General features: G+C 41.6%; 1 protein-coding gene across 1 annotated transcript in view; it reads left to right on the top strand.

Annotated features, from left to right (window-relative positions):
* The first annotated feature begins 362 nt into the window (after positions 1-362).
* LOC138168376 (cytochrome P450 2C19-like) overlaps positions 363-13379 on the top strand; it is a 28504-nt gene continuing 15487 nt past the window's right edge. Inside the window, exons 1-3 of the mRNA XM_069097411.1 lie at positions 363-548; positions 2436-2598; positions 7408-7557. Coding sequence (XP_068953512.1) covers positions 363-548; positions 2436-2598; positions 7408-7557 — 499 coding nt within the window. The remainder of the gene's footprint in view (positions 549-2435; positions 2599-7407; positions 7558-13379) is intronic.

Below are 13379 nucleotides of genomic sequence, written 5' to 3'. Positions count from 1 at the left end.
AGGGCGGCTAGGTAGCACAGTGAGTAAAGCGCCAGCCCCGGAGTCAGGAGGACCCAAATTCAGTTCCAGCCTTAGACGCTTAACACCCACACAAAAAAAACTAGCCGTGTAACTTTGGGCAAGTTACAATTGCCCTCCAAAAGTAAAAAAAAAAACCTTTAAATAACAAATTGAATGGCTCCTGATAATTTAAAATACCCTAATATAGAACAAGTGTAGGGTTCTCTTTATCTTATAGACAGGCTAAAGTCCATTGGAAGCTTGCTGAGGATACTAGGGAATCATTAGCTCATTGATTTCATATTTGCTGTCCTCTCCAGCTTTGGATTCTAACTCTTCTATTGCATTAGTAATGAGGAAGAATGTCAATGGATCCATCTGTGGTCATTGCTCTTGGCTTACTGCTCTGTATCTCCTTTCTCCTTCTCATTTTACCATGGAAAAAGGGCTTTGGAAGAGGAAAGCTTCCCCCTGGTCCTGTTCCTCTTCCCATCATTGGCAATATACTGCAGCTGGACCTCAAGAATATTCCAGAATCTCTTTGTAAGGTAAGTAAGCATCTCTCTCTTCTGTTGGTTTCATTACTGACTCTAGCAGGGAATAACAATTTGTTTTGGGAGACTGTCTTCAAGCAGCTTATTCTAATGAGTAGAGCATGTTAGAGTAGGCAGGGAGGTAATTTGTATGTTTTGTGGAATGTATTTAGATTCACTGTAGTGGCCATCAGGGCCCACTGCTTCAGCAGTAGCTGGTGCTATCAAGTTCCTGTAGGTCTGGATGAGATCCATCCTACAAAAAGTGCCATCCTCTACCATTACTACTCACATGGCCCTGTAAAGTTCTAGAAGAAAGTGCCATCAGGAAAACTAAAAATGCTCACTCCCCTCCACAGGAAGAAAGGGGGTATTTAATGTGCCTGATTATTTCTGCTGCCTAAGGAATGAGTAGGTCCTGCAAAGAGGTGGGGACCTCCAGCCTTTGTTGGATCAGAGTGGAGAATGTTTTCCTTGCACATTCCTTCACAGGAGCACTCAGTAAACCTCTGTGTGCAGCCCCATTGCCTAGCTGAAAGCAAGCCCAGTCTCAAGAGGAACCAGCACATTCTGAACTCAGACCTGTAGATCTCAAAGTCTTTGAAACGTAGCCTGGGGGAGTAGAAATGGCATTGAATTTGGGATTCGGAAGATCTGGGTTCAAGTCCAGATTCTGATATTTAATAGCTTTGTGCCTTAGACAAGTCGACCTCTCTGGACCTTAGTTTCCTATGTCTGTATGAGGACATAAACAATAAATGTCCTATCTGCCTCACAAGGTTGTGAGAAAAGTTTAGGTGAGATTAACCTGTGAAAACAAAATTACATTCTCATTTTGACCTGATAGATTGACAAACTGATATCTTTGCCATATCCTTTCCAGGTATACCCAGATCACTGGGGCCTCAGTTTCCTCATCTGTAAAATTATCATTCATTTAGATGAACAGTTCTTAATCTTGGGACCATGAACTCCCTGTCGATCTGTAGATATATCTTGGTGGTTCTGTGACCTTGGATGGGAACAATGACATCTTATTTTATTGTAATAGAAGGGATTTCTCTTGCTATGCTATGTATTTTATCTAAAAGTATCATTCAGAGGAGTCCATACATTTCACCAGACTATTAAGAGTCCACAACAGAAAAAAGAATTCAGAACCTCTGGTTTAAATGGTCTCTAGGTCCCTTATTGATCTATACCTATGATCCAATGATACTGATTTGTAGGATTTCCATTGTAATGAGGACACTTATGTGCTCCAGAATTTCACTGACATCATTGTCCTTATTCCCAACTCTGTTATTTTCAAAGTTTTAAATGAATAATAATGATGATAATAATAGTAATAATAATAGCATTTATATAGCAATTGAAGGTTTGCCAAATGTTTTACAAATATTGTCTTATCATTCACACAAGAACACTTAGAATTAGGTGTTATTATACTCATTTTACAGATGAGGAAACTGAGGCATACAGAGGTTAAGTGACTTGCCTGAAGCCTCCCAGCTATTAAGTATCTGAAACTGGATTTTGAGTAAGGTCTTCTTGATTCTAGGTCTAGTGCTGTATCCACTATGGCACCTAGCTATGTAATATAAGCTCAACCTCTTGGAAGGTTGGGAATACTGCACCAAAATCATATACTGTGTCTCATTAGCCAGTCTTCTGACTGCTAGTTCAGGGCACAGAATGAACTTTTAGTCTTTTGAGTCATCTAGGGCTTGGGTTGGGTTCATGGGTTTCATCATCCTTTCTGTAATAAATGTCAGAAAAGTTTTGAAGGATCTGAAAATGGATTGAAAACTTCTCCAAAAAGGTCAACAACAGTAATCCAAGCTGTTTTTTCACCTGATTCAGTGGTAACCCTCTCACTATTGCCCCCATCTCTTTTCACAGCTAGCAAAAGATTACGGCTCTGTGTTCACTCTGCATTTGGGTGTTGAACGTGTTGTCGTGTTACATGGTTACAATGCAGTGAAAGAAGCTCTGATTGATCATGGGGACAAATTTGCTGACAGAGGACATATCCCAATATTTGAAGTTGTTGTCAATGGATTTGGTAAGTTTCTATTTGACAAAGAGAAAGAAGAGAAAAATAAGAAGAGGAAAAAGAATATTATCCCAAGAAATTAGTGCAAATAGATCCACTTTCAAAACAAAGTCCCCAAAGCAGTGGCATGTTGTGGAGGATGTAATGAATCATATGGAACTCATTTGTCTTTTCTCCAGAGGAGCAGCTACATAGATTCATGTTATATGTTATAGCTAGTTAAAATAGGGAAAAAGAGACTAAGGGAAAAATAAAAAGACATACAGAAACAGAGAAGAGAGAGAGAGAAGGAAAGAAAAGAGGGCAGAGAGAGAAAGGAAAAAAGAAATAAAGGAAAGGAGAAAGAGAAAAGAAGACAGGAGGCCAGGTGGCTCAGCGAGTAAGAGCACCTGCTCCAGTGTTGGGATGACCTGGGGATCAAATCTGGGCTTAGATACTTAGCACCACACCCAGAAATAACTGGCCGTGTAACCTTGAGCAAGTTACTTAACCCCGATTGCTTAAAAAAAATAATTAATTAATTGAATTAAAAGAAAGAAAGAGAAAAGAAGAAAGAGAGAGAAAGGAAGGAAGAAAAGCAGAAAAGGAAAGAGAAAGAATGAAAGGGAGGAAAGAAACTAAGAATGAAAGAGAGAAAGATAATGATTGTGGGGTGGAAGAGTTCCGGAGGGAGAAGGGAGATCTAATTCTCTCATCTGTCTAGCCTTTATAACTTGCTGTAATCATTCACCCCCCAGGTGTGACTCTGACCTTCAAAGATCCATTACTTTGGTTCATTTTCCAGTTGGTTGGAATTTTCTCCTTGCTGTTCAGAGGTCCAGTGCTTAGCAGTCTAGCACCTTACATTAGTGTCCTCCTTTTATACAATAACTACAACTTTATGTAGTGTGGGATTCCTAGGAACACATCTCATGGCAATTTGACCAATGTTTTCTCCATCTTCTCTATGAATATGTCATAAGAGGCATTGTCGGATGCCTTGCTGAAATCTGTGTCTGGTATGTCAAGGCATTGCCTAGATCTCCTATTCTGATAATACTGAAAAAAAATAATAATAAATTAGATTAGGCTAGCACGACCTATTTTAGATGACTTCATGCTGACTCTTAATTACCACCCTTTCAGAAATCAATCTTGCTTAAGAGTAGAAAGTAAGTGAATAACAGAGGCAAGACCCCACACTGTGTAGGACATTGAGATTTTTTTCTTGCCATTTATCTATTCTTGGGCATAGCAGAAAAGATTGAATGGCAGGCAATAGATGTACAAGCTTAGAAGATTAGCCACAAAATTGATGAAATGAAGCTAGTGTTCAGGGATTTGCTATCTTCCACCAGCAATAGCTGAATCAAAATTATTTCAGTCTGCAAGGATGATGATGGTCCAAAATATTAAGCTTTGAAGACTATGTAAGATGTAGTGTAGCCAATGTGGATCAGAATCCACATAAAGTAAAGATATCTATATATTTTTAAAATATTCTTAAAAATTATAATAATCTGGCTACTTCTGGAATAGGTCACCTTGCTTAGCCTACAAGAACTAAAATTAGGACAAAAATCCCTCTCTTGTGGCATTACATAATCTACAGCCTGGCAAAAGTCTTTGATAATTTTTTTCATTGCTACTCCTGATAACCTGACTGGAAGGCAATCCCATTTCTCTGCTACAGCAAAAGTAGAATACTTGTAGTAGGGACATTTGAGTAAATCCAGGTGGGATATGAATGAATGAACCAACAACAGCTAACAAATATAGTACCTATTATGTGCCAGGTTCTTTGCTAAGAACTTTATAAATACTATTTCATTTGATCTTTGCAACAACTCCAGTAGCTGGATGCTATTTTTAGTCTTCATTTTTCAGGGGATGTAATGGAGGCAAAAGAGAGTTAGTGACCAGCTCAGCTAGTAAGTATCTAAGGCTAGGCTTGAACTCAGATTTTTGCCTGCAAGCCCAGTGTCCTATTCATTGTGCTACCTAGCTGCTTTGGTTATTAGACAACAATTTATCTGATAAAATATCTATGATATCTTAATGGACTTTAGGCTTGATGTAAATCAGCATTAAACATGGCAGCCCATGGAAGCCAAGAACGGCCTTGTATTAAAGGTGGGATCTGAGCTGAGTATTAAAGGAGCCTAAAGAAACTAAGAGGAAGGAGAGCATTAAAGTCATGGGGGAGGGAAAGGGTAAGAACAGAGCCAGTGTTACAGAAAAGGAAAATGGAGTGCCATGTGGGAGGATCTGGAGTATAGAGTTTGCAGAGGGGAATGAGATGGAGGAAGACTTACACCTATCATGTGCCAAGCACCAACATTGGTGTTGGGAGATGCAAAGACCACCTCGACTGTAGTCTGCCCTCAAGGAGTTTACAGTTGGATGGGGTGGGGAAGAGACATGTACATTTACATAAATATATACATGTACGCATACATATATGGATATACATGGATATATACATATATATTATTCATATATTTATGTAGAAATATATTCACATTATACACACACACACACACACACACACACACACACAGGCAGCTGTGGGGATCAGCCAAGCCCTCAGTCTACAAGGTGGCCCTTGAGCTGAGCTCAGAATCCTGGCAGACTGAGGCCAGGATGGGGTATGATACCAGGAAGGAGCACAATGGAGGAGGAGCAGTCCTGTTCACCATCATGTGCTTGGAGGGGAATTACGTGCAGTAAGGTTGAAAGGGTAGGTTGGGGCCAGATTGTGAAGCCCTAAAGAGGAGTTTATGTCATTGATCCTGAAAGTAATACAGGACCACAGAGTTTGTTTGGAACAAGAATGATATGGTCAGTTTATCACTTGAGAAAAATCACTTTGGTTGTAGTCTTTCATGGTGGAAGAAGACCAAAATGACATCACTATGTCCGGGTCAAGGCACAGTGGGTCTGACTGTGGCTGATCAGTCCAGTCCCTCTGGTAGGTAGGTTAAGGGTGAATTGGAGAGAATAGACTGGAGGCAGAAATATTGCAGTATTCCTGGAAAAACAGTGATGAAGGTGTGGACTAGAGGGGAAGATACATGAGTGAAGAAAAGGGACAATTGTGAAAACTGATATAGGGCATCTAGGTGACTCAGTGGATAGAACACTGGTCCTGGAGTTAGAAGGATCTGGGTTTAGTTCTGGCCTCAGACACTTGACACCTTGGGCAAGTTACTTAGCTGATATTGCCTCCCCTCCCTCTCAAAAAAGAAAGCCCATGTAGAGATAAGAATGATTAGGCAGCTAATTAGATGTGAGGGTGAGGGAAGAGTTAGGGATCAAGGACTCTACTGAGGTTGTGACCCTGAGTAACTGGAAAAGGGGCTAGTTCCCTCAGCAGAAGTAGAGGACAGAAGGGGAGTTTTGGATGAGGAACACAGTGAATTCAGTTGTGATGTACTGATTTTGAGATGTCTACAGGAAGTAAAGATATGGGAGTATGAAGAGTAGTAATTATCCTGTTATTTTCACTTCATTTCATGACCTGGGTGGCAAGAATCCAGGATTTTGTTTGGGATTCCTGAGTCTTAGGCTTAGTCAGAGACTTAAACCATTTCTGACTTTAGGTGAATCACTTAATCTTTCTAAGATTCATCATGTATAAAATGGAAGAGAGGACTGGACAATTTGAAAGAACCCTTGACTACAATTGTCTATGATTCAGTGGAATAAGATACAGAACAAAGGCAAAGATTTACATTTTCTGAAGCAATATTTTACAATGCCCTTTCTTCTGTTTTTGATCTGCACTGAAGGGGACTTGCTTTTGTTTCTTTTTTTTGAGAGAGAGAGAGAGAGAGAGAGAGAGAGAGAGTTCTGAGGCAAAGCAGGAGCTCCTTAAGCTGCACAGTTCCTTGTGTTATGGGATCAGGAGTATCTGTTAGTGAATGCCATTTGTGAGACTGGCATCAATGGGCACACTGATTAGCTGAATGAGCAGAGAGCAGAAGAAGACCTATGCTGGGGATCTCAACTTTGCCGCAGATCCTAGGAGGCCTCACTGTGTTAGCTTCTACTTTTTCAGAGAGGTATTTAGTGAAGCCACTATTAATTAGCAGGAATACCCTTCACTTTCTTTTTCCAGGGTTTCCTTATGAAGGATTTTGAAGCAGAGGGTGAAGAATTTCATCCTGATAAAGGTCCTATGAAAACAAGATTACAGGCAATAGTTCCCAATATGAGGGTAGTTGGGTGAAGTCCTCATCCTATATCTGGAATCAGAAGGTTATATCTGAATGTTGGAAGGTGTGATGTATTCAGTAAATGTTTGAGGCTGGATTTGAAATCAAGATGAGTCTTCCTGACTTTAGGCCAGTACTCTATCCACTGTACCACCTAGTAACCCACAAAAAGACAAGAAACAGAGACTCTCACACTTTGGTCTCTGTGTCAAATAGGGAGACCAGGACGCCAGTCTAGCCAGAAAATACATCATAATTCTTTCTTTTCCTTGGTTCAAAAGATAGGTACAAACAAACTTACTCTACAACCATTCAGGGTCTCAAAAATATGTTTTTATTCTGGCCTCCCACTTTGTGGCTGCTTCATTTCCACCCACCCAGGAGTGAGTGTAGGGCCACTTCATGCGTTTGTGCCTGTGCTGAAGGGAGAACAGTGTATGGGATCGGACAGGAAACAGTACTGACAGAGGACAAAGAAAAAGCAAACTGACATCCCCCCAGTTGATTCCATTCTCCTAGAACAAGGGGTGTGGGTCAAGGGCCCTTGGGCAAGGACTTTTTGACATGGGCTGTAAGGAACTTTGGTATTTAAGGTTTCTATTCTTCTGGCTCCCTGTTGTAGGAATTGCTACAAGCAATGGAGAGAGATGGAAGGAAATCCGCCGCTTCTCCCTCATGACCCTGAGGAATTTGGGGATGGGGAAGAGGAGCATTGAAGAGCGAGTTCAAGAAGAGGCAAAGGGCCTGGTGGAGGAATTAAGAAAAACAAAAGGTTGGTGTTTCTTACTTTGTTACTATGAGCTTGGAAAAATCCATCCTGTCCCTGGTAACTTATGCAGACTGAGGCTGGCCCAAGGAATTTTCTGTAGTCTGAAACCACCATATTTGACCTTTGGGGCCCATCCTGGGGATATGGCCCTGAGGGTGTGGTCATTCCTAGAAGCCCTGAAGGGTCAGGACAGCTGAGAGAACAGATGAGAGGCAGTGCAGCTCTGCTGATGAGTTCATGCTAGTCTTGTGAGGAGGCAGGGTGGGGAGGGACATTTAGGGGGATGACTTTCCATTTTCATTCCTTTTCAGATGGAGTAGAGCTCACAAGAACCTTTGTTACCTTTGGTCAACAATAGGGAGAGAAGGCTTTACTTTAGGATCATCTTGGGGAGTCAAGGATTTTCTTGACATTTTGCTGACTAGCTGAAGGAAGGGAAGCAGGGCTGGAAACTTTACTAGGAAAGCATTGAGCTGGTTCAGCAGTATCTCTTGGTTTTTGACCACCACCTCCCTCAAGTTATTCTTCTCCCTTCTGTCAGCCCCCTCCCTTTTCTTTCCCATTTCCCCTCCTACTTCCTATAAGGTAAGTTAGATTTCTGTACTTCACTGAGTACATTAGTCCCTGTTTGAGCCAAATCCGATAAGAGTAAGGTTCAAACATTGCTCATCTTTCTCCTTTCTTTCCCTCTGCTGTAATGGGTCTTTTGCACCTCTTCATGTGATGTAATTTACCTCTTTTCAACTCCTCCTTTCCTCTTCTGTCAATACAATCCTTTTTCACCACTAATTAGATTTGTTTATTATCACATCAAACTCAACTTATTCTCACTCCTTCTATGTATACCCCTTCTAAATGTCATAATAAAGATACAGTTTTTAAGAATTATAAGTATGATCTTACCATGTAGGGATGTAAACAATTTGCCTTTATTGAATAACACGTTTCTTTTTCTTTCCTGTTTACTTTCTACCAGAGAGAGAGGGACCTTTCCTGTTAATCCCCCAAGACTCCCAGCTTAGGAGACGGCTGCCCCCTGTCTTTCTGCTGGCACAGCACTTCCAGAGCTGTTACTGGGGCAATATTTTCTGGGGTTTAGAGGTCAGTAAGGGAGAGTGAGAGTGACTTACTACTTACTCCACCATCTTGGTTCCCAGAAGTCCAGTAGCATCTCTTGGAAGCTCTTTCTCTTCATGTTTCATCCTCCTCCCTGATCTAAGTTGTCTAGCAGAGGCGTTGGCTTCTTTCTGTGAAATCTGAGAGTTAGGCAGGACCACAGGGCACTGGAGGAGGACATAAATAGACAAGGGGATGCCATAAATTTCATGGGATAACTGATTTTTAAACCATAAAAAGCAAAGCCTATGTGTTTGTGTGTGTGTAAGTGTGTGTGTAGGGGGGGGTTTGGGGGGGGGGGGCTGGTTGGCAGGAATTGGGTAGTACTAGGGTACTGTCAGACATTGCCCCTATTTAGCTATATGAGCTCTCCTACTCCAGAATATTTCACCAGGTATAATACAGGAATAAAATGGGAGCAGCATTCCCACACCACTGTGGAATCTGGGACTTTTGCCACTACTTTGAATACATGTTTTATCCCCCATTGTAATTAGTAAGCTCTCCAAGGGCATGTTTCACTTTTGTCTATGTTCCCCTGGTGCTTAGCCCAGAGCCCAGTAAAAGCTCAGTTAACTGCTGGTGGATTGGTGGATTGATACTCTCTCCTCAGTTGATGCTTTTCTCCATGATGCTTTTCTCTACTGGTTCTTCCTGTCTGATTTTTGATTCCCAGTATTCTTTTTCTGGATCATTATCCTCCTTCAATCACCTAAGTGTTGTATCTCCAAGATTCTGTCACTGGCCCTCTTTAATATAATCATCTCCCAGGGGAGGCTAGGTGGTGCAGTGAGTAAAGTGCCAGCCCCAGAGTCAGGAGGACCTGAGTTTGGTTCCAGCCTCATACACTTAACACCCACACAAAAAAACTAGCCATGTAACCTTGGGCAAGTTACTTAACTCCAGTTGCCTTCCAAAAAGGCAAAAAAATATATAATTATCTCCCCTCTGATCCTGATGGAGACAACCCAGGACCTCCAAATCCAAGAGCCTGGGGAACAACAATAGTTTCATTCCAATATCCCCAGCCACTCCCTTTTGGAGATGGTCTCAGAGATGCTAAGTCACATATATTGAAAAATATTTACAAAATGAATGCAAAGTAGTTTGGGGAGGGGGAACACCTGATCCAGGCTAGTCAAATCACCTTCACCTGACAATTATCTCCCCTCTGACTCTGATGGAGACAGCTCAGGTCTTTAAGGCCAAGACCTTTGGTATAACAGTGTCCTCTCTACCTCCAAAGAACTTCTAGGTCAATCTCTACAGTTCTCATTGAAAGCATAAATCATTGAGGAGAAGGGGCCCATCTTTCTCATTACCACTAGCAACAACTGTTGACCAGGTACCATGAAGAGGTGGATAAGTACAAGGGCCATAGGAATGGCAGCAGTCTCTAGACCTTTGACCCTAGTCCAGCCCTCATAACTCCTATCTGGGGAAGCAACTCCTGTGGAAAAAGGCCAGAAATCACCAATGTCCAGCCAGTTACTACCTATTGTTAAGGCAGGTGGGCCAGCCTAGCTAAAGCAGTGGGGTACCCTGAGGGAGAGACAAGAGGCACTATACGCCAGTGAAAGTAACCTGCGAATGCCACAATGACTTCACTCCTTGGACAGCCCAGGATCCTGAAACTAAGAGCATTTGGAATAGCAAGGCTTCCATCCCAGTGCCTGCAACCCTCACTCTAGGATTACTGATGGAAATAAAATGAAATACAATTTTAAAATAGACATGAAGGGGGTAGAGTCAAGATGGCAAAGTAGAAACAGGACTACCGCCAGGCTCAGGCTTTCACCTCCACCAATTCATGTAAAAAATTACTCTAGACAAACTTTGGAGCTACAGAACACACAAAATGACAGAGAGAAGCTAACCTCCTGCTGAAAACAGCCCAGCAGGCCTGCAAGAAGGGGCCCATGCAGCACTCTGGGAGCCAAGCCCAGTCCAGCTGGAACCTGAGGTTTTAGCCTCAGGGCTGCCTGACCAAACACCAGCTGGAGAGACTTCAGATCATCAGCAGCTGTGGCTACTTCCAGAATTATCAACACATAGATGCTAAGGACAAAGTGAGAGGTCAGTGCAGTGTGGACTTTGGATCCAGTCGTGCAATCGGGCCTTTTCCCCCTGGGTGGAGAAGCCACTGAGGTGCTGCAGCCTTGAAGCTGCCACCACATGGAAGCTTCAGCTCCTGGCTTACAGATCATAGGGGCACCAAGCAACCAGTGTGAGGGATAATCACTCTTCCTTTAACCAGATTGGATCTGGATTGGGGTCTAGGGTGGAGGTTCTGGAGTGCATGAACAGCTTGTCAGAGCATGTTGAGGCTTCAGGGAGGGCACCCAATTTATACCTTCAGCAGCTGAGAAAACCCCAGTGATTTGGGACAAAGATCTCCTCTCTGGAGGCAGAGTTCTACTGTGGCAAAAAGCTCAAAAGTCAAGTAATTGAGTGGCAACATGAACAAATGAGGGAAGCAAAGCAAGCAGAACAACCTAGCTTTACACTCCTATTTTGGCGACAAAAAAGATCAAAGAATGGAACAGGAGGAAGACAGCAAAATCAAAGCTCCTGCACCAAAAGCTTCCAAGAAATATATGAACTCGTTATAGGCTGTAGAGGAGCATAAAAAGGATTTTGAAAACCAAATAAGAGAAGTGGAGGGAAAATTGGGAAGAGAAATGAGAATGATGCAAGAATCATGAAAAGAGAGTCAACAACCTGACTAAAGAAAATAACACCTTAAAAATATATTAACTCAAATGGCAAAAGAGGCTCAAAAAGACAATGAAGAGAAGAATGCTTTAAAAAGCCAAATTTGCCATTTGGAAAAAGAACCTCAAAAGCTCACTGAAAGGAATGATTTCTTCAGGATTAGATTGGAGCAAATAGAAGCTAGTGACTTTATGAGAAATCAAGATACTATTAAACAGATCCAAACAAATAAAAAAATTAAAAGGCAATGTGAAATATCTCATGGGAAAAACCACTGACCTGGAAAACAGATCCAGGAGAGATAATTTAAAAATTATTGGTCTACCTGAAAGGCATGATCAAAAAAAGAACCTAGAAATCATCCTTCAAGAAATTCTCGAGTAAAATTGCCTTGTTGTATTAGAACCAGAGGGCAAAATGGAGGTTGAAAGAATCCACCAATCTCCTCCTGGAAAAGATACCAAAAAGAAAACTCCTAGGAATATTATAACCAGGTTCCAGAGTTCTCAGATCAAGGAGAAAATATTACAAGCAGACAAGAAGAAACAATTTGACTATTGTGGAAACACAATCAGGATAACACAGGATCTGGAAGCTTCTACACTGAGGGATCAAAGGACTTGGAATATGATATTCCAGAGGTCAAAGGAGCTTGGATGAAAACCAAGAATCACCTACCCACCAAAACTGAGTATCATGTTTCAGGGGAAGATATGGTTATTCAATGGAATAGAGGACTTTCAAGCATTCTTGATGAAAAAACCAAAGTTGAATAGAAAATTTGACATTCAGTTACAAGAAGCAAGAGAAGGTAAATATGGAAAAGAAATCATAAGGAACTTATCAAAGTTGAAGTATTTTAATTCTTACATGGAAAAGTGATAATTGTAACTTAGGAAACTTTTCTCAGTATAAGAATAGTTGAAGAGAATAGAAATGTGTATGTGTGTGTGTATGTATGTATATATGTCTATATAGGAGGGTATATGGGTGTATGAATACATATGTGAGTGTGGATATTTATGGGTACAGGTATACATAGATAAAGGGCACAGGACCAATTGAATAGGAAGGGATGATATTTAAAAGGTGAGAGAGGAATATAGTGAGAGGAGATGGGGAGAGACAGAGTGGGGTAAACTATCTCATATAGAAGAGGCAAGGGAAAACCATTACAATGGAGGGGAAGAACAGGAAGGCAAAAAGGAATGGATCAAACTTATTCTCATTGAATTTGGCTTAGGGAGGGAATTACATACACACTAAATAGGGTGTCACCCTACAGGAGTAGGGGCGAAGAGGGTGAGAGGGGGGCTGAGGGAAAGGAGGGCAGGCTGGGGGGGTGTAATGTAATGCCAAGGAAAGGCAACTTCCCAAGGTTCAGAATACCAGCATAGGTGCTCTCCATTTTATTCAGTGACCAACCAAGAACAGAGAAGATCAAAACATGACATCATTCCAAATACAGCATTTACTAAATGTGATTAAATAATCTACAAGGACTACCCCACCCCAGGACCTTCCAATCATTCAATCAATTACAAAGTCCCTGTTCTAAATACTTCTCCACCCCAGGCTATACCTTAATTAAGTCCACCACAAAGCCCCTCTTCTCAAATGGAGATTAGTTTCCAAACATAAGTAAACTACATTCATTTGTTCAACCACAGAACACAAAAAGGTCAAAAGTTCCCCACCCCTGTATCACAATTGAATCTACCCCAGAGTTACATCAAGTTTAAACACAGCACTTAATACCCAAATGGAGGTCTTTTCTTCATCTTGACACGAGGCAAGTTCTCAGCAATCTTAGTTCCTGGGGAGACAAGGCTTAGCAAGGCCATAAGATACATTGCCAGTCCCTTCATGAATTCATCCTCTGTCTGTAGAACAGTCCTAGAACCCCTGAACACATTAGCAAAGCCCTCTCCCAGGATTTCTGTAAACATACAACAAGAAAATCCTTCTTCAGGGCTTCTGAACCAACAGAAAGG

The sequence above is a fragment of the Petaurus breviceps genome, unplaced genomic scaffold, assembly GCF_028583685.1.
Source record: "Petaurus breviceps papuanus isolate PSGF00001 unplaced genomic scaffold, PetGlider_PUasm1.0 37, whole genome shotgun sequence".
NCBI lineage: Eukaryota > Metazoa > Chordata > Mammalia > Diprotodontia > Petauridae > Petaurus > Petaurus breviceps.
The sequence above is the reverse complement of the archived record's forward strand: the minus strand, read 5'-3'. Positions and strand labels throughout refer to the sequence as shown.